The 21,720-nt window shown below is 39.8% G+C and overlaps 3 protein-coding genes across 8 annotated transcripts in view; all 3 read right to left on the bottom strand.

The window, feature by feature from the left end:
* Positions 1–1,838: 1,838 nt before the first annotated feature.
* Positions 1,839–5,728, bottom strand: rbm15b (RNA binding motif protein 15B). The gene has a single exon (XM_084416889.1). The coding sequence runs from the start codon at positions 5,516–5,518 to the stop codon at positions 3,068–3,070; it is 2,451 nt and encodes an 816-aa protein (XP_084273015.1). The 5' UTR covers positions 5,519–5,728; the 3' UTR covers positions 1,839–3,067.
* A 697-nt stretch (positions 5,729–6,425) lies between these two features.
* On the bottom strand, positions 6,426–9,360 carry manf (mesencephalic astrocyte-derived neurotrophic factor). Its single transcript, XM_084416800.1, has 4 exons — positions 9,046–9,360; positions 8,063–8,190; positions 7,819–7,960; positions 6,426–7,065 (listed from the first exon to the last, which is right to left on the bottom strand). Exons 1-4 carry the CDS (start codon positions 9,131–9,133, stop codon positions 6,881–6,883), a joined length of 543 nt encoding a protein of 180 aa, XP_084272926.1. The 5' UTR covers positions 9,134–9,360; the 3' UTR covers positions 6,426–6,880.
* An 858-nt stretch (positions 9,361–10,218) lies between these two features.
* The window catches only part of dock3 (dedicator of cytokinesis 3), a 204,962-nt gene continuing 193,460 nt past the window's right edge, over positions 10,219–21,720 (bottom strand). For all 6 annotated transcript variants that reach the window (XM_084416722.1, XM_084416723.1, XM_084416724.1 and 3 more), the window contains 6 exons: positions 20,713–20,794; positions 20,408–20,526; positions 20,186–20,273; positions 18,772–18,891; positions 16,894–16,976; positions 10,219–15,940 (listed from right to left, as the gene is read on the bottom strand). In XM_084416722.1, the coding sequence (XP_084272848.1) occupies positions 15,356–15,940; positions 16,894–16,976; positions 18,772–18,891; positions 20,186–20,273; positions 20,408–20,526; positions 20,713–20,794 (1,077 nt within the window). In that variant the 3' untranslated portion in view covers positions 10,219–15,355. The remainder of the gene's footprint in view (positions 15,941–16,893; positions 16,977–18,771; positions 18,892–20,185; positions 20,274–20,407; positions 20,527–20,712; positions 20,795–21,720) is intronic.

The raw sequence follows: 21,720 nt of genomic DNA, 5'->3' as shown, positions 1-21,720 counted from the left end.
ATTAGTTAACATGAACCACACTTTTACAGCATTTATTAATCTGTTAATTTCAACATTTACAACTACATTATTAAAATCAAAGGTTATTTGTTAACATTAGGTAATGCACTGTGAACTAACATGAAATAATGCACAGCTGTAGGCTGATTTTATCAACTTACGTCAACAAAGATGAACAAATACAGTAACAAATGTATTGCTCACGTTTAGGCTAGTTCATGTTACATTAACGAATGAAACCTTATTGTTACTAATACAGTACCGGTCAAAAGATTGGAAACACCATTTTTAATGTTTTTGAAGGAAGTCTCTTCTGCTCCTCAAGGCTGAATTTATATTTGATCAAAAATATAGAAAAAAACGGTAATATTCTGAAATATTATTACAATTTTAAATAATGATTTTAAAGAAATCAATACTTTTATTCAGCAAGGATGCATTAAATTGGTTTTAGAATGTTACAAAATATTCTGTTTCAAATAAATGTAAATAGAACTTTCTATTAATCAAAGAATTCAGAAACAAACTGATAAACATTGATGATAATGATAAATGTTTCTAGAGCATCAATCATCATATCAGAATGATTTCTGAAGGATCATGTGACACTGAAGACTGGAGTAATGATGCTGAAAATACAGCTTTGATTGATCACAGGAATAAATTACATTTGAAAATATATTAAAATAGAAAAGTTATTTTAAATTGTCATAATATTTAACAAAATTAGATGTTTTAACAAATATACTGCAGTATATATATATACAATTTTTTTTTCTTTCTTGTACCAAAACAACCTTTAAATAATAGGCCTATTTGTTGATAATTTAAGATCTATTATTCACACATGAGTTTCAAACATTGGTTAGAACTACACGACACCCTTTTTGCACCTATACAACATTCAACACCTTAGCTAACGCTTTCAGACAAAATCAAAATATGACAGTCAAATATGAGAGCTGCGATTCAGGCCATCCCATTTTGACTCATGAATCACAGTTCTCCAACAGCAGACATCAGTGGCCAGGTCAAATTACACCAGTTGTTGGCAGCTTGACAATTGCAAACACACAAAAACCCTGTATAAATGGCCAATTTAAAATGACCCGTCACCTTGAGAGAGGAGGTTCAGTCAATTAAGTAACTCTAAAGCCTTTCCGTACGGACAGTTGGTCAGCAGGAAAGCGTTGGGAGATCCGTCAGGATTTGACAGACTGGACTACAGTGGCTTGATCGGTTTAGATTCTCTCATTCTGGCATTGAGAAACGAGCTAATTAAGTGTTACAGTCACTCACCACATTATAAATAATTAACAAGCTTCTGAAAACAATAAGGCTGGTTAATCTTCCAGCGTCATGTAGATCTACATATTAAACAGCATAAATATGGTATGCAAACTACTTCGTTTGCATACTGGCATAGGGAGAAACTAAATGAAGACGGCTTTTAAATCTGTTCAATGCCGCAACAATTTCTCAGCAAGCATTTAATATGCAGTGCACTCACTGCTTCCCCTGAAGCAACTTCCCACGTGCACAGCAGGAACTTGCCATTTCATATGTTGAGTTAATGTTGCTTTTCTTTGACCACACTGCCATCTAGTGGTCATTACAAGCTGCTTCACAGTCAAGCCTCATTTGAACTCTGGGAGCTTTTTTTTTTCTTTTTTTCTCAATGATGGATGTGGTTGCCTGGTTACCACTTTAACCTTCACAACTGGTTTTGTAGGCAGGAGTGAGATGGAGAAGAGGTAACTATGGAGACGGGTCATTTCCATTACATGTCGCTAAACATTAAACTGCACAGTTTTGCAAATAACGACAGGAGGTACGAGTTTAAAAACAAGCACATGAAATGTTTACTTTTTTTATACGTCATACAGTTTTTCGCATACAGACAGAAAAAAAAGACTTCCTATAAAAGTATTACAAAAAAAAAGGAGTGTTAAAAGAGGTGTAAAACAAAAGAACACGATTAAAAATCAACGATGGAAAATTACCGTTCAGTGCAAATGGTTGTAGTGTTGGCAGGTGGACCTTCAAACCCCATGATTATCAACTAAAATCTAAGAATAACACTTGATTCAGGTTTACACATCAGTATGGAATTCAAATCACAGGACATTTGTTTAAAATCTCTCAGAATAGCACTTGCTTTAAATGTGTGCGTTGACTCAATTTTACCAATGGGTTCAAATGACTCGGCAACTAGTCATTCAGCGGAGGGCACTGCGTACAAACAAACACGAGCTTAAACCGTAGTGTTAGTAATGGTTACAAACATTAGTGTGTCTGGATCGGTACAGTACTCGTTCAGTATGTAACATAAGTATGGTCACATGACCTTTCTGTTAGTGCTGCAGGTGCATATTTATAACAACATACAATTAAAACGCAATGGGCTCAAAGACTCGCTTCATTTTGTCAAACATACCTGATGTGTTACATGGTTAAAGAGGTAGATGCCATCAGTTACGACACAAACGGCTCATCTGAGCTGAACATACCGCCTTGTCAAGCACCGTTTTATTTCTGAAAAAAAATAAAAAATCTACGATTTTTGTGAAACGGACAGCGAGAGAAAAACTGTTACTGAACGTGTAGCCACATACTTGAATTCCGGTCAACAGAAATCGACAAACATTTTTTTTTTAGGTAAACACTCAGAGCGAATTGAATGCTACAATTCACTAACACATGATTTTTACAAATGATTTACGCACATTCATTCTGTTTTGAGTAAAAAAAAAAAATGAGGCCCAGTACGTAGTATACCCATTATAGCAAACCACCGGATGGGAACTTCAGTCAAATTGCTTTGCGCATGCAAATATATAAAACACTTTTTTTAAAAGTAGAATACAATGGAAAATTTTGAGCACAGCTGAAAAAAAAAAAAAAAAAAATCATTTGTACTTCTCTGGGATGCTATTCGATTTCAAAACATTTTAAGAAGGGAATGATGACTATGTGGAAGTATTTAAAACTAAAAAGGTCCATCCCTAAAATCATAAAAGGCATAAAATCTGTGTGGAACGTTCTAGAGAGAGTTGGAATTGAAGTGTTAAGGTGAGTCTCTAACCACCACGATCACCAGGTGCTCCTCCTCAAGTTTGCCGAGAGTTTTGAGAGCGCTCTGGAGATACTGCTGTGAGAAGTCACACGGAGGGAAGGCGTACAGCATGCCCCCCGTCTCCCGCTCTTTGGGGCCCCCGAGGGGCAAGCCGATGACCCCTGCCGCCTGCTTGTTCCTGAGGTACGTCACCAGGTTGCGGAGAAGGCGCTGTTGAAGGCCTGGTTCTGGAGGAGGGGCGTCCCGGTCCATGGGCCCCTGGACGGCGAGGAGCACGGCGTAGCTGTCCGGGCTGCCTAGCTTGATGCGGCGCGTCACCTCGTCCAGTTTGGGCTGATCCAACCTCAGCCGCTGAGCAATTTTAAGCTGCGTGATCTTGGCGCCTCCCGCTTGGTTGTCTCTCATGAGGGCGTGGAGAAAGCTCACGCCTCCCTCGAGCATGTGCATGTTTGTGGGGAAGCAGCTGTTTTTAAGGACGAGAGAACCGTGCCACACGCGGCTCAACGTCTGGGCGTATTCGGAGAGCGTGCTGGGCTTTTTGGAGTCTGTTTTGGACTTGTCCGTCTGTGAGTCTGGGTCGCTCTCGCTTTTGCGGTGGTTGCGATCCCGCTCGTCCTTCCTCAGATGCAAAGACTCGTCCTGCGCGGGACGCTCGTCGCTGGAGTGTCTGCTGATGTCAGGGGTGTGATCGAGGGGTTCTGAGGTGGAGTCCGGGAGACGCCCGCGGCCCCGGTCCGGACTGTCTTCAGGGGTGGCCGGTGCCCCTCCTCTGAGCTTTGACCGTCCGCGCTCCTCGGTGGGACGGTCGTTGGGGCTCAGGCTCCTTCGCTTGCGCCGCTCCTCCCAGTTTTTCCCCAGCCCCCGTTCGAGGTCCCGCTCCTTTACCCAGCGTTCCCGGCTGCGGCTACGACTGCGCTGCCGGACCCGCCCAAACGCTTCCGGGTTCGCCCGCCGCTCCAGTCCCTTCGGCGGACTCCAGTCCCGGTCCGAAAGGCGCTCTCTTTCTCGCTCGGCGAACAGAGGGTGTGACGGTGAGCGGGCCCTCGCTCTCAGCTCCCTCTCTAAGCTGCGGTGGCGTCCGTAACCCTCAGCGAGAATATCAAAATGAGGAGGCGGGAGCAAAGGCGGCTGGTACTGTTGAGGGTACGCCCTCGTCTCCTCCGCCTTCGCAAAATCCACACGTAGCCGCCGGTTCGGACCGCCCAGAGGAAAGCCACGCATTTGCGCGCAAGCAGCCTGGGCTGCATCCAAGCTCTCATAATGAATGTAAGCAAAATTATCTCCTTTCACATAGTCAATGGTGCGAATACTCCCAAAGCGGTCAAACTCACGTGCTAAAGCAGCAAGAGACGTATTCGGGCCAAGTCCGCCCACCCAGAGCCGAGTCGTCGGATTGGCTTTCCCGTATCCGATCTTAATCGGGTTGCCGTTAATCATACGCCCCTGCATGGCCACCTTAGCCCGGTGAGCCATATCCAAGTTCTGGAATTTAAGAAAAGCATACGCGCCGCCTTGTCCGCGAGCGGGCCGCTTGATAACGACTTCTTCAATAATCCCATACTTCTCAAATCCTTGTCGTAGTTCCACCTCAGAAATATTATGATCCAAGTTTCCGATGAACAAATTCCTCGTGGCTCTCTGATCGTCCTCTGGTTTTAAGTCGTCCTCAGGAAGCTGATATGCATATGCACGGCTCCTCTCCTCCAAAGCGCTGTAATAGTCCAAAACGCGGTCCCGGCTGAGTCCCATGCCATCAACGTAATGCCTGGGTCTCACTTCCCGAAGGGCGCTAGTGCTCCCCGCGCCAGGCGACAGGGACCGCTGTCTGTAGGTGTAGGCAGCGCTGTGCAGAGATACATAACTAACATCTGGAGGAGTGACACTGCGACGCCGCATGTACATGGGTTCAACTTTGAGTGGACGATCATATAGCACCAACCTGGTTTTAGCGTGACGTGCTTCCCGTGCAATTTCCGTGTGTCTGAAGTTGACGTAGGCAACGCGACCCAGTTCAGGCGTATGAGACAGCTTAACGCTCATATCTCCAAACTTTTTAAACTCATGAAACAGTCCATCCTCCACATGTTCATCAGAAAGCTGAGATCCAAGGTTGCTGATAAGTAGTGTCTTGTATTCTAGTCGTGTACCCACTGTTTCAGTGGCTGGTGTCACAGTCTTACCTTTAGGCAGGACTGAGGTGGTTCGGAGGGGGGCTCGACCCAGCAGACCCAGTTCGTGATGCGGGCGGTGATGCAGACTCTCTCTCTCTTCACGGACCCGCGGTTTTTCCCGCTCACGGCTGCGGCTTCGTTTATGATAGTTTCGGCTCTCCGCGAGCAGCAACGCGAGCGGCGGGTTCGGTTCGCGCTCGCGATCTCGCTCGCGGACGCGTTTGGCGAGAGTTCTGGACGGACTCGCGTCGCGCTCGGCCTGCCGCTTCATTTTACAGTGATGCTCCCCTCGCAAAAATATAAAATCAGCTCCGAGGTGAAATCTCACGGCTCCAAGAGTTTTTGTACATCCGTGAGGAGGACTTTAACTAACGTTTGCACGGGAAAACGCTCGCCTGGATGTTGAGTTTCACCGATAAAAATAAAACGACAAACATTAGCGTCGCTTCAGATGCATCTACTCCGCCATCTTGGACAAAAGGAATGTGCGCGCCCCGCAAGTGGGAGGAGCCTAGCTGACGTCAGTGCGCATTCGCGTGACGCTTTAGAATTATGGAAAATCAATATTGACTGTAAAATAAAGTTCTAAGAGCTAATTGTATTAATACTTTTCATAAGAATCTAATACTTATTCTCATTCAAGAAGAGTTAAGAAAAACACAATGCCTGGATTATTGTGCTACTGCACAGTCTATTTGTGAATGTGAAATAATATATAAATGCAACAATAAACCTTATCAAATCCAGTTGTGTGCATTGCATACAATATTCCCCAGTTATACACTGCACATTTGAGCAAATTTAGTCCACTATGCATACAGAAAATTCACATACTATGCACAGTATATGCAAAAATAGCCAAACCATCACATGATATACAATAATGAAAAAGGTATGTATGTCATATGACAAACCAAATAATGTGCATGAACTTATTTAATGTACCAAAAGCTGTAAAGTGATATACGAATACATGCAATGAAATATTGCATTATATAACCATATCAATTCAATACCATCACATGGTGTTTTGGTAGTGAAATAAAATGCTAATGCCCTGAAGGAAATTGTACAAAAAGTGGCCATGATTTAAAAGGTACAATGTTAAATGCAAACATAATGATACAAACAATATAATAAAACAAACAAAAAATAATAATAATAAAGGACAAGACCAATTTCTTTTCTTCTTTTAATGAAAAAAGACAGTATAACTGTATTAAACACATTTTACACTCAAACTGACCCTCATATTTTGAAGATGAGACTTTCCTCCATTTTATTTCAAATAATGAATCAATTAAGAAAGCCTATACCCTCAAAAAAGAAAAAAGAATAAAGAAAGAAAAGAAAATGTAAATCAAACTGGGCAAAGCGTGTCAAACATATTTCCCATAACGTCAGGAGGCAAACATAGTTTGTGTTGGATATTATTTAGAACTACAAACTTGCACATTGCAAGTCATAAATGAAAGGTCGTATTTTGACGGAAGTGTGTGCGCACGGTTTCTTGATGTTTACCCCAGGAGTACATGGTAATGTGACAACACAATGGTCAGTCAGCTTCACAGCACAAATCCTCCACCCTAAATGCCTTTGGCCGCTGCCTTGGTCCCCGTAATTCCCTGCAAGTTTACAGATCTGTCCGTGCCTTGGCTGCGTTGGGCGCATACTTGGGCATTAGCTCATTGATCTTGCGAATGAAGTCGGATTTCTCTGCGCATCCTTTGCAGGTTTCGCCCCATTCCTCCAGAATTTTCTTCAGATCTTTCACTTTCAACTTCTTCAGGTCGACGGAGCTCAGGTCAACTTGTTTATCTAGGAGGAGGAACATGCATTTAGTGGCTGGCAATATATATTATCTTATAACTATACAGAGTGGATATAGATCAATAGATTGGTAAGAGCGATTTATTAGGCATCATGGGATGGGCAGGATGCTTAAACAAACAGAACTATGGATTTGATATGGTTACTCGCCAACCACCAGACAAAAGCAATAAATTAACCAGAGGAAAATACACTGCCCGCCCAAAATAATTGCTAATGCTTAAGAGTCTATGATTGGATCATTATTGCAGTGATTATTATGTTTCTAGCATATTATATCTGGCAGCAGTTAAGTGTGTAGCTTTTCATTTCTTTAACAACCATGTAGGAAGACACATCATGGCCATATTGATGGACATTACATCACAACATTTATTTCCATCAATGTTTGGTCAAGATCTTGTTTTGTCAATGCAAGAGTCCAGCACTCTGTAAAGTCTCCTCCAGCACATCCCAAAGACTTTCAATGAATGATTCTTCAAGCTCCTCCCAACCATTTTTTCACAGTTTGAGTCTGATGAATCTTGACATTGTCATCCTGGAATATGACCATGATGTGTCTTCATACTTATTGTTTAAGAAATGAAAAGCTACACACTCCATCAATAGGATTAGAAGAACTGTTGCCGAACATATAACAGTCTAGATACATAATAATCACTGCAATAATGATCCAATCATAGACTCTGAAGCATTTGCCTATTTAAATGGCCAACCAGTGTATTTTTCTATGCAACTTACCATATTTCAGTTCACAGATTTGACTGTCCTTCTTTTTGAGCTTTTCACAGATCTTATCCGTTGGGACATGGTGACTCATCGGTTTGGAAACTTCATTGATAATTTTTGTTGCTGCGTCACTTGTTGCCCCTATATAATAACACTACACACACACACACACACACACACACACACAATAAGAATAAAACAGAAATAATGCAAGAAAGAAAAAAAGCAAAATTTATTGATACACACAAATACTTACAAAGCGGTTTTCTTTCCCTTTGGTATCTTTGCAAAATTTTAGAAGAGCTTTTTCGATGGAGTCGCTGTTGAACTTGACGTCGTCGTCTTTTAGCATCTGGTAAAACCGTTCCAGGAAACCCACACAGACTGCAATGCAAAAATCATGCACAAAGGACGTTTTTTTTCTTTGAAAACGATACATTAACAAGACATTACGGCTGTCAAGCAAGATTTACTTTACAATACAGCGATATCTAACTGATGAAACAATATGGCAGAAAATAAAACTTGAAGTAATGTGTATTCACTATTAAAATATACATGTCGTTTAAGTTTTTCCACCCCATAATTATTTCCAAGTAAGGAATTTCCTGATATTTCCAAGTGGCAACCCTGTTAAAACCCGAGCAACAAGATTAGTCACATTTATGAAATCATCAAGATAAATGTCATCAGTTATTTACTGATCAGTTTATGAATAGGAAAATAGGAAACGATGTAGGAAATAAATATTTGAGCCGTAGATAGTTCTGAATATGAAGTGTATGGGTTTCTGATAATAACCTGCATTATGTTATCCACAGTTTACAGTATGATATGAGGGTCTAAAAGATTTCCATTGAAAACCAAACAAAGTAGTGGCCATGTGACCTAATTTACAACATTACATAAATAAATGTCTTCACAATAATAATATAAAACACTTTATATTTATAAAATACTTATTTTTCTTAGAATAAAATTTACTTATTTAGAAATATACTACACATATATGAATATACGCTATTACAGCTTAACACCTTAAAAACCAAATCAACTAAATAACCGAAGTAGTTAACAGTAAGAAACAAACACCAAAAATACCGCATAAAAATACCTCAACTAAACATACAACATAGCTAAACTAAAGCCAATGAATAACACGCAGAAGTGAGACTCTTCTGTCAGGTAATATGTGTTTCCTGCACATGTTTACATCATGAAGATATTAAACAAACTCACCTTCACACTCTCCATCTTTCAAAGCGTCACTGTAGCTCGGAACCAGCGCCAGGGCCAGTGCAACGGAAAGCCCGCTTAAATATAACATCCTAAAACCAAACAACCGTCTTTAACTACTTAAATACGGTATGAAAAAGTGCTAGACTTGGTTCTGAACGATCATTAAAGATACCGGCTCGAGAACACGCAACGTACCGATTCAACAGCGCTTCCTATTGAAAGTTCCCGCCCCCTCTCGCATCTGATTGGTTACCGGTACACTCTTCGCTCGTCTATTGGCCGGCGCATGACGTCGCAACACGCACTCTTGTCTGAATGGATGTGCAGTGTTCATCCAGGGAGTGAGTCCAGTTGGCGGCCTCTGATTGGTTCTGAAGATGAACATTCCTGGTGACGATATACGGCTTGATGATGTGTGGTTTGCACCAGCGCCATGTTTGTAGTTCTCCTCCATCCGGTGACGCTTTACATAAATCAACTGTCATCATTCCACCAAAATTTGCTTTATCAGTAAGTATATTATAAAAGAAGGCCATTTTGTGATACTTCTCTCACATGAACAGTATATTGGTGTCACCAAACGGCAATAGGCCTACCATGTTAGTTCCAAACATTCAGGTAAGAGCTAGCCTAGGTAACGTAATTGGCCAATGAATGTAGATAGTAACCAGAAAGCTTAACTGAGTTCTACTGTTCACTCTAAGAAAGATAACTACTTGAAACAACTATATTAGAATCTACACCATTCGTCGACAATGTTGTTTATTATAAGTGTTTCTAAGTTACATTCAATGCCACATTAAATGTTTAAGCTCTTTAAAGTCGGGTGGATACGGATTGGCTGTCAATGTTTTTTATCGTTCATTAGCTGAAAAAAAAGAAGAAGTGATTGCTACAATGTAGTTCCTCTGTGTCGTTATCGTTATAGTTGTTTTGTTGACTTCTCTATTCTTTTAACTTCATGGTTTTTCGGTATGAGGAGCCATAATTTATATTTTGAGGCAAAAATGTTGTGTTTTTGATGGGTTATGTGTAATTTTTTTTGCTGTTTGTATAGTTTTTTTTCAAGGTCCTTTTAATAATTTGTTGTCAGTAAACACACACAAAACCATGGAACTTAAATGGTAACGACTCAATCACATCTCCAAGTAAAGGAAAGAAGGCAAATAGCAGTCGATAAAACATTATCTTTAATATTAGGCATTATTAATGAATTACACGTCACAGCGGTTAAGTGAGTAGGAAAGAAAAAGTGTGTATTTACATCTAAAATCCACACCACATTTATTCATGCTAGCACAATATATACAGAAAAAATACTTTGAGAATACTTGTACAAAGGTTTTCGTATTTCTGCATGGTAAAACAAAACGCTCTTCAGATTTCAATGCAAAATACACAAAATAACTGTAGTGAGTAGGCCATTGAAAGATTTTTTTTTTTCTTTTTTCACTTGTTTGCAGTTTAGTTTTAAAAACACATTTACATCAGAAAGTACAAGGCAGACAATTAATCTCAGTCTATACATGATTTGTCCCTCTTGACCATATAAATACAAAGCTTTTGAAGGATTATATACACAAAATAAAGCCAGACATGGTGTGGTACGAACTGTAATGCAGGCCAGAGCGTTTAGTACCCCTCTTTACTTAGTTTTTCATATGTACAGAGACCAACAACAAAAAAGAACATTTCCCTTTGCACACCCATTTCATCCTCTCACATTACCAGAAACTGTCATTTCAAATGTATGACAATATTTACCGCATTCAAGTCATCAATCCTTTATATTTCATTAGCAATTCACACATAACAACAGTGTTGATCTGGAATTGAATTAGAGGAGCTGATCAGGGCAACCTCATCATGTAAAAAATAAAATGTCACCCTCAATCTGAAACTTTGAATCCAAAACGGTCGGCTTGCCTCCATGGAGATATCAAACATGTAAAATATGTACACTCGTTTTTTTTTTGTTTTTTGTTTTTTACAGTTGCTTGTGCCAAATGAGTAACCTTCATGTAAAGCATAAGGTTTTAATGAATTGTGATTATAATACTGTTTTATCTAGAACTTTTTTGCTTGGATATACAAGCAACATTACGATGGTGAACGAATACAAGACACACAGTATCCGTCAGACCATATTTACATGCAAAATGTCTAGAAAGCATAATAAGAAATGCTCAAAACAACAAATATTAATGCATTTTAGTTTTATCAGTGCTAATATTCACAGAATGGGCTGTGACGGATATACTTCGACACTCTGTCTTATAACACTCGATCTTTGCATAGATTCCAGTTCCTTCCCTGATCACTGAATATTCAATGTGTATAAAAATTATTTATTTTGTTTGAATTAACCCTAAAATGATTAAAGTTAATATAAACAAGTATTATTAACTAATCACTCAACCCATTTCTATATGTCTTTGGAGACATTACACACTTATTTCATCATTTTATGTCTTTATAATTTAGTAAAGAAAATAATAAGAATTATGTAATAATATACAACTGCATACCATCAGCAGTTTCCCAAGTTTCACTTTATGAGGAAGAGCATGTAAACGAATAGACAATGGAAGTTTATGTCTTTTCTGACTAACGGAAAAACAGATGGGAATATTTTTTGAATGTAATGAACATTTACAGAAGGCCCTCTATCATGTGTATTTGCTTTATCTGGCCATTAAAAGATCGTTAGTGATGAACCATCAGTCATATCAGCCATTACGATACATGCATTTCTCTCTGTACATATCCTGCCATGAAAAGTTTTCATTTCACAAAAGTTTACCTAAAAACTTGCCTTTGCCTTTGATAATTTGGGGCTTAAGTACATTTCATACTATGAGCAGCCTAATGTATACTTTTGTGTTTGCATGCCAGAAATAAATAAAAAAGTACTTTTTAAAGCCATAATATATCCTCTTAATTAAGTGATACAAAACCAAATTAAACCACATCATTAATTTGTGTAGGGCCTAAGAGTGCAGTACAAAATAAAATAAAATCAATAAATAAAAAGAGATTATTTATAATACAGATAGCAAAATTAATGGGCGAACACCCATAATAAAAAATAAAAATACAGTGGTTTTAAAATATTAATAAAATAAAAGATATGCCTAACCATGTGAACGTTTCTGGGACAAGTCATTTGTCTGTCCGTATATCATATGACACAATGAAATCATAGCCAATCAGAATATATGTGATGTGTAAAGGAGTCATGAATTGAGAAATCAAGTTTTCCTTGATATTTTGACATGTAAGAGCTCATTGTACTAATACAACATCCTATAAGTTTCAGAATTCAAAACTTCCTCATTAGTCCAAAAACAGCTTGAAATCAAGCTCAGAAAACGACTCGTTTCAAATTTTGTCGCATTATGACGTAATAGACGCATCACATCTTTGGCCCCGCCCACTGGAGCGTTAGTGAGATGATTAGAGTGATATAGGATCAATGGACTAAAAAAAATATTATCTTCCAAAGGATCCTAATGCTAGAAAAGTGCTTATTTATATTCAACAATGTGAATGTATAAGTAGTGCATTATTTCTTTGATTGGTACATTTCACTGTGGATTCTTTGTCAAATCAGTCGCAATTTCGGCGCAGGCTTTGCAAACAGACTGTTACTGCAAGATATGGACCTGACAGTAATGCCACAACATGTAAGTAACCGTGTTAATTTTATTTCCTAATCTGTGATCAGTGATTTCTGATATGATTCATGTACAGTTATTTGTCTCAAAATCATTTATTGCTGTTTATGCGTCAGTAAATCAAGCCAGTGACTAAACGGTCAACTTCACATTGTTTCTCTTAATAGCATGATAGTAATCTGATATTTAATTTGTGATATTGACTGAGCTGTCAATCACTCAGTGTGGGTTTATCAGTGACTGAGTTCTGGACTCTCGCTAAAACTCCCGTTATAATGAATGACACTGTCTAAACTGCACAACGAATCTTTTACTTACATCGTGTTTTCACTGTTAGTTATGATGAAAGCATTCGTGAGAGTGCAGGAATCGAGTTGGAATGTGTTGCATTCATAGGCTCAACAGATACATCTGTCATCGGCTACATGCTCATCACTGCAACCTTTCATGTCACGGGAGTAGATCTTAATATAATGCTATAATAAACACTTTTCATGATTAATTAATCGCGACAGCTGTATTAGTAAAAACGTAGTAAAAGTTTTCAAGAAAGTTCCACATAAGTAAAACTTATTGTATATGTAAAGATGTTAGCCAATCACAGAAGTGGACGTTTACATTGAAGTCTCACAGCAGACACGCCCCTTAAAACAGAGCGTTCAAATCAGAGGGCTAAAATCTGGGTAAAAATTTCCCTTTTATTTCTAAATTATGACCATTTTTGATGTAAAAATCATACTAACATTATAAGTGCACCTCAAACATTATAAAATAATTAAAGAATGCAGTTCATGACCCCTTTAACAGAGTTGTATGGAGCAAGGTTTTGGACCAGTGAGATTGAACAAATCGCCTGACATGCTAAAATTAACATGGAAAATATAGCTTTTACAACTTGTCACTTTATTGGACGTGTGTTCTTGCTTTCCTTTGGAAAATGAAATTAAAATTGGCCAGCAAATTTAGCGTTTTCAGCCACATTAATTTATCCCAATATGCTCAAATCAGAAATAATCATGAGGATGTGGATGAGGGTGTGTACATATACAGTATAAGCAATAACAGGCCCTCCCTTCAAGTGATGTAGGGTAATATTATCACCACCATTGAAGAGAACATGCACATTGTACATACAAAATTAGCTTTTTAAATAACATATACTTTCAAGTCGTCAGAAGTTAATATGCAAACACCATCAGGTACTGAATTTGCATCTATCAGCAGTTGAAAGACTTTAGAAAAGTCACAACATAAAACACACTCATGAATCTTGCCTCATTTCCACCTTTAAAAATGTGTGATAGGCTATAATCTTTCATAGACATATACACTATAATATAATCTAAGCTGTATTTATTCTAACCTCTGTTTTTGTATTTTTTTTTAATACAATTATATTAAAGTCTTGGAATTTTATAACAGCTCTATCTAAAAATATACTTCTTTATTAAAACTGTCAACTCAGAGGAACAGAAATCAATTCCCAAAAGGAACCCGCTGAGACCAAAAGCCGCTTTACTGTGAGGAGACATCTGTGAAATGGCTTTAATTTAACAGCGCTTTGGCTGTTGTGTTATTAGCATAACGGGGTAGTAACGTTTAGAGTGGCTGATTTGCTTTCGCAGCACGACAATATTGTGGGTGTAATGAGGCTTTACAAAGATTGTAAAAGCCTCTTACTGTCAAATCAGTGCAGATTCTCTCTGAGGAGAAGCTTCCCACAACCGTGCAGGAGTTAACAGACGTTCTGTGAAGTGTTTTAAGATCTCTAATGAAGTGTTAGCATGTATCAGGCACCGTATTAACAAAACCGTGTCTGAGGCTTTTACAATGAGCATGCTTAGTCGATGAGGAGATCTTCAAACTCCTTCAAAGATCATCTGAAATCCACCCTTATGTGGGCTAGCGGGATGTAACTTAATTAAAATTTTAGCCACTATCTAAAGAACCACATATCCACTTTTGACTGCTGCCTAGCACTTTCAAAATTATTTCAGAATTTAATAAAATAAAAAGGCAAAACTAATAAGGTTTTTGGTGCTCAAAGGTTAAGTGCTAAAGTGCTACCCAAACAAAACGGAACAATGCCTATTGATAAGGTTTGTCAACACTCTTTTTGAAGGTGTATGAATTACATATCGAAACTATTGTGATGATGATTATGAAGTGTTTTCAAGTTGTAGACCTTGACAAGAGATATATCTATCTCTGGGGACATAAAACTCTTGGATCTGGTACACCTCAAAACCACCTGAATCTCATTTTGTGCTTCCTGTTTCATCTGAAAGTCTCTTTTCGTACCATTGCAACTTTCTGGATTTTCAACATATCTGTATTATCCAATCAATATACTGATACTAATGAGGGGAAGTAGCTTGGGCTCTACACTCAGTTTGAACTCAAGGCTCCAGGGCAACTCCCAACCAACAACCACTAAGTGCAAAACAAAAAATCTCAATAGCATGTAGAAGCTCAGCAACATGGCAAGCACTTCTTAAAAGGTGTAAAAGACCTACACTGGATACATGGGAAGTAGAGGAGAAGGTTCAAATCAGTCATTTCTTGGGACTTTCCCAAAACCCAACCACCTATAACACCAAAACCAACGATCCAAGCTGAACCTTGTTCTTTGTCTATTCTTCGCTGATGCCATGTTCCCATGCCACCTTGGCCTGCTCCTCCTTGTTAGTGAGCAGAGGCTGGGAGATCTTGCGGGGCATGGGTCTCGGGACCGGTCTCAGGTCCTCTTCAGGGATGCACCCTTCCCTCAGATAAGGTTTGGGAGGCAGAGCAGGTGCAGGCTCATGGTGGTGGTAGTGCGGGTGGGTGATGTGTATAGCATGTGGGTGGTGATGGTGGAGATGGAGGTGATGGTGGTGGTGGCCATCGGTGGGCATCCCTGGGGTTACACCCAACGGGGCTGAGTGACTACGGCACGGAGCGGGCTTGAGAGGGTCCAGAACTTCAGGCTCGGAGACGCTGTAGCGTACGGGGAGGTAGGGACTCTCGGCTTCCTCTGTGTCCGTGGTCCAAGCCTGGCTGCTCGGCATCGAGTCCAAGGTGTCGGCTCGAGCCGGAGGCTCGGAGGAGGACTGGGCGAAGTTGCTCTCGCTCAAAGAGGAGACGCCACTGCTGGCGCTGCCGGACAAGGTGGAGTTACTGCCATCCAGGCCCGATTGTGGACTGGTGGGTGAGGCAGGTATAGGGTGCAGGGGCGACTGGTGAGGAAAGGTAAAGCAGGTTTTTGTATTCAATATATTGTATCTGTTGCAATGTTCAAACGTAAGATCAGTGGGATAAAATTAAGAAGACCTAAGAGCAAGGGTGCTCAATCCACCTCCTGGAGAACATCCTCCATCCAGTTCCAACCCTGCTTGTTGATCTTTCAATGAACTTTCATTAAAGGAATAGTTCATGCAAAAATTACAATTCGGTCCTCATTCACTCACCCTTAACATGAAGGTGAACTTGTCTACTAACCTACATTGGATAACTATTGACAAAAATGTTGTAAACATGTTTGCCTAAAATAATGCCCATTCGTATAACCTGTGGCAAACATAGTAAGCAACACAGCCAAATGAGCCCAAAGACCTTCTCTGGGTGCTTCTAATATATTGATCAAAATTTGGATTTAAAGGTGGATCTCCAGGAGCAGGATTAAGCACCTCTGTCTTGAAGCTGCCATCATAACTGAAGTGTACCTTCTAACTGTGTTTACGTATTTTACAGTACAATAACACTCTTGAGACTTCTATTGCTATTCTAAAGACATTTAGATGTTACTCCATTTTGATTATTTATTTTGTGGTTTCTGGATGACTTGCTTTAACCTTCTCCTAAGCTAAAATTACCCATTTTTATCCTACTGATCTCCCTTTTATGATAGAAAAAATATAACCCAAGCACACACATACTGTACACACACATTATTTGCACTACTGATGCATACATATACAAATGCACATGAAACGATTGCAATATGAACCCAAAACACCTTAGCATCTTAGGGACACCAAAAACAGTTATTTCCAGAACCAGACTAAAGTTTTTTTAGGCTCGAGGTGTTTTGACTTGAGAACAGGCAGGGACATCCGAGGTCAATCTCGGAATGGTAGCGCGGAATGCATGCATGAGGAGGACTAATAGGACACATCTAGGCGGAGGATACCTTTCTTAAGGAGCGCGCGGGGAGAGCTGGAGGGAGTTCGCTGATCTGGTGGTGGAAAGCATCAAAGTGCATCGAGAAGTGTCCTAAAGGGGGACACACAATTGGACAGAACCAGGGTTGGAAAGAGCACACGCCGGTACACACTCGCACATAAACACTTGTTGACATGCACATTCACTCAGCATGCACTATGACAGACTCTTTCTGAACTTAGCTGATGTTCAGAGGAGAATTCTGGCTGGGGAAAAGGGGGTGAGGAGGAAATAACTCTAGATCATGTGAGGATATACACTAGAAGACAAGGATCAATTATCAACTGTGAGGAAAAAAAAGCTATAGAAATGAAAGGGAGGATGTTACACTTACGACACATTTGGGCAGTTGACATAATGTGTAATATTTTCTGTAATTTTTCTTATACATTATTGGCATATGCATTTTAAAATAAATCTAAATAAAATTATAAAAATTGTGATTAGGTTAAAGATCCCATTAAATCAAGCTAATTTAGTCCTTGTTTATTGGTGTTAAGACCCTATATATGCTAGTGCGCTCCTTAAAATTGACAAAATGTAGCAGATATCGCATTTAAAATGTATTACTCTTAGCAGAAAATGTTGGTGTATAAATTTTTTTGTCTAATAAAATCCACTCTGGAATGAGAATATCACCTTAGTACATACAACCTGCAACAGCAAATAACAAATAGGCCTGTCAATATATCCTGTCCCAATTTCCTGTTAAATAGGAAATATGTGAACAGAGTAAAAAACTTTGCTTGGCAAGTCTGTTGGAGTCTTTTAAGCTTATCTTTACTGTGGTTATGTGGGAGGATAACAGTGTGTCCAAACAGCTTAATAGTGAGAAGTGCTGTAATATGAAAAAAGGGAATTTTTTTTTTTACAGCATGTTTTATTTTTTAAAATTATGCATGCAGTGTTGAAGACATTAAGACTACATCAAACTAATGGTACGTTTCCACGACAACAATAAAACTAGTTTTAAAAACTGAAAAGGTTTTCCTTTGCAAAATTTTTTTTATTGTTTTTGTGTACAGACAAGACAACACCATTGTCAAGACAATCCCCATTCACACAGCTCCGCGAAAACTACTAACAATGCTGTATTCTGCTGCCAGGCCAGTAGGTGGCGATGTCACTTTGTAAAGAAAATCTACACGCCTATAGACTGAACAAGTAATATGCATGCATTTGATAACTTCGTCGTTTTCAAAAATTCATGTTTTCGTAGTTTACACGGAGACGGTAAGGGGATCGTTTTCAAAAGTTTGCATTTTCAGGTCCCCAAAACGCTGTTGTGGTCAAAAGGCATAAAAGGTGTTGTGTAAACGGCCCGTTAGATTACATTTAACTTTAAACTAAGACTACCCTTTATTTATAAATGTCGTTTTTTTTATTATGTATAAAAGATGCACAGTTAGAAAATAAATTATACAGTATATATCCATTTGCTTCTAGATATGGAAGTAATCATACAGGTGTGATTCAATAACGTCCTTCAAGATACAGCGACAGCTGTTTAACCCAGAGGACAATATTTAATGAAGCCAAGTCCAATCTAATAAAGATTCCACTAGAATTTGACAATGTACAAATATTTTAAGCAGACACCTTTTGATTTATTAACTCTATTAGATTCATGTATTCATAAATTCTTCCAAAGAGTACATGCACACTTTGGCATATACGTGTTCCAAATTTCTGTCCAATGAGCTTGTGTAGCTGAACACGACGCGGCTCCTTATCATGTGTAGATATTCCAACGTAGCCAATGTCTTTCATAACATTTCAAAAGTAAAAGGACTGGGTTCATGAAAGATATTGTTAATCTTTCCTCAAAGATACTGTTGTTTCTTACCGGGAGGGAGGGTGCGGGGGGGAACGGGTGGGGCCATCACACTCCCGACATGAGCAGAGAGGAACGGCAGAGTGTCCCTGGTGCCACTGTCCAAACTCCAGCTGCTGGGAGCTGTCAACACTGCCAGAAAGAGCAAAGACCACCATCACTTTATACATCACTACTTGACCAGCTGGATCCTAATCTGAAGTGTCAGATATCTCAAGAATGGCTGCTTAGCATGTTGAGGTTTGGATTCTGGTGTTTCCAACCGGACACTAGCTAAAGTAGCCTAATGAGAAAGACTTCCTTAGCAAGTATCTACCTTTGTTTACTAAAGTTGTTAATGAAAATAAAAGTCATTTTGCTACAAAGACTTGGTGAGAGTCTAGTTTATAAACTGCAAAAATTAAGTCTTAGGGCCAGATTTACTAAACAGGGAAAATTAAACAGCGCCGAATGGAGTGGAAATTTCTGTGCGTGATCTACTGACGATGCACACATTTAAGAATGTAGACACAGCCGGATCATTTCCATAATGACCAACACAATCTACCAAGAGCAGCGCAAATTAGTCTCTGGTTTAAGACATGCTTTTTTTTGGTGGTAATTAATGGCGGAAATACCAGTAAATTGACTAGTGCAAACCTTAGTAAATCACCTTGCATGATTCATTTAAATACTCTCCTCCCATAAATTTTGCATCTGAAAGGGAAACTACTACAAATGCATATGCAATAAAGTCAGCCGCAAAAACGACCCTGTCCACGCCTTTTCAACGCAAATTTCAACAGTAATTTTTTTACGCCAAAAGAGGGTTTGCGCTGCCGCATGCTGTTAGTAAATCTGGCCGTTAAAAATTAAGCGTCCATGAGCTCAAACGTTAGAATAAGGCTGGACTGTGTGCGGACTCTCTTGGCTTTCAGTGCTGCCATTGGTCTTTGGTCAGCTGGGAATATAACTGAAACTGTCGCTGCATCCAAAAAGGCCCACTTCCCTACTATATAGTATGTGAAAAACAGTCCACCAAAAGAGTAGTATATGCGAACACATTATTTGAAAAACAAAAGCGAAAAGTACCCAGGTGACCAACAACTTCCAGTGAGATTCTGCAGTATGTATTCAATGTATACTTTACTTTCCTATGAGGCCACGGGTGAGGAGTCATGACTGGCAGGTAAGCGTGGTAGGTCACATGACAAAGCCAACATGACCGATGTAGTACGTCCGGAATGCATTCATTTCATACAACAAATACACATACTAAATAGAACATACTTTTTAATGGTCACAAAGTCGGAAGTACCTACTCAGACTGTATGCACTTTTTGACGCAGCAAGTATTGTGATTTCTGCCTGGGGTGAGGGGATTGTGGGTTTGTGGATGGATAGAGGGGTACAGTGGGTTCAGAGAATCATACACACCCAGTCATACCTTTATCAGCCACAGAGAGATTAGGGTCACTGCAGGGTTTGCAGGGACCAATGACCTGATGGTACAGAGCCCTCTGATGGTTAGTAGGCTGGTGGAAAAAAAAGCAAAATAAAACAAATTACTGCCGTTATGTTACCCTCATAACTGAGGTCATATCATTTCCTGACACAGTTTAATGGATTTGCGAAAATGCGAATTAGCTGCATCTTGTGGTAGACGCACCTGTCCGTTCTCGGTTATGTTGGGGTACATGGCACTGCTGGGACGGTCCCTGTGCGGCGGTAGAAGCATCAACAACTCTCGGTTGTGCCTGTATCTGTCAGGTAGTGATGGGGACCCAACTGGAGAGAAAGGAAAAGATCTGTACGTTGAGACTAGAAAAGCCATCTTTGAGCTGAGGTGTTCTTTTGAGTGAAGCTAGAAGATATTGATTGTCACCACAGTAAATTCCCAATGCGTTATAGTTCTCAAACATTGGTTGGGAAACACTCAAACCTGGTGTTACTATGAAGTTTACTGTTGCTCACCTCTGATGCTGCCGTGCCCTGAGTTGATCATCTGAGATGGAGCTGAATGCGTTGAGCTCAAGCTGGATGATGATGGACTGGGCTGAAATGTTACACAGAGGGGAAAAAAGTACTTTAAAAGATCAGGTACAATATTCTTGGTAGTTGCTATGGTGTTCTGAGAGGTTGGCAGGGAGTTGCTAGGTGGTGAGTGGTTTCTAGGGTGTTATTAGGCAGTTGATTGGTTGTTCTAATATTTTGATAGGGTATTGCTAAATGACAGGTGGTTTCTGGGGTGCTATGAGTGTTTGCTAATGCTAAGGTGTTGCTTGGATATTATGGCTGGTTTCTAGGGTGTTGCTAGGGCATTGTTATGAAGAATGTAGGGTGTTCTGAGAGGTTGTCTGGGAATTGCTAGGGGGTGGGTGGCTTCTAGGGTGCTGCTAGGCAGTTGCTCAGGTGTTGCTAGGCAGTTTCTAGGTTGTTCGAAGAGGTTGCTAGGGTATTGCTAGGTGATGTGTGCTTGCTAGGGTGCTATGAATATGCGTTAATGAGACATTTCTTAGGATATTTTGGGTTGGCTGGATGGTCTCTAAGGTGTTGCTAGACAGTTGCTTGGATATTGCTAAGCAGTGCTAGGAAGTTAGGCAGTTGTTTGGTTATTCTGAGATGTTGATAGGGTATTGCTAATTGATAGGTGGTTTCTGGGGTGCTATGAGTATTTGCTACTGCTAAGGTGTTGCTTGGATATTATGGGTGGTTTCTAGGGTGTTGCTAAGCAGTGCTAGGAGGATGTTAGGCAGTTCCTAGGTTGTTCTGAGGAGTTTATTGCTAGGTGACAGGTGATTGTTGGGGTGCTATGAGTGTACATTAAGCTAGGATAATATGGGTGGTTTCTAGGGTATTGCTAAGAAGTTGATAGGTTAGATATCCTTGGTGGTTGCTAGGTTATTGCCAAGCGGTGCTAGGACATTGTTATGCTTATGCAGATGGTAGGGTGTTATTTTGGGTTGTTAGGCATTGCTAGGT

Source organism: Rutilus rutilus (assembly GCF_951802725.1).
Source record: "Rutilus rutilus genome assembly, chromosome: 8".
Lineage (NCBI taxonomy): Eukaryota > Metazoa > Chordata > Actinopteri > Cypriniformes > Leuciscidae > Rutilus > Rutilus rutilus.
This window is presented reverse-complemented; position numbering and strand designations above follow the sequence as displayed.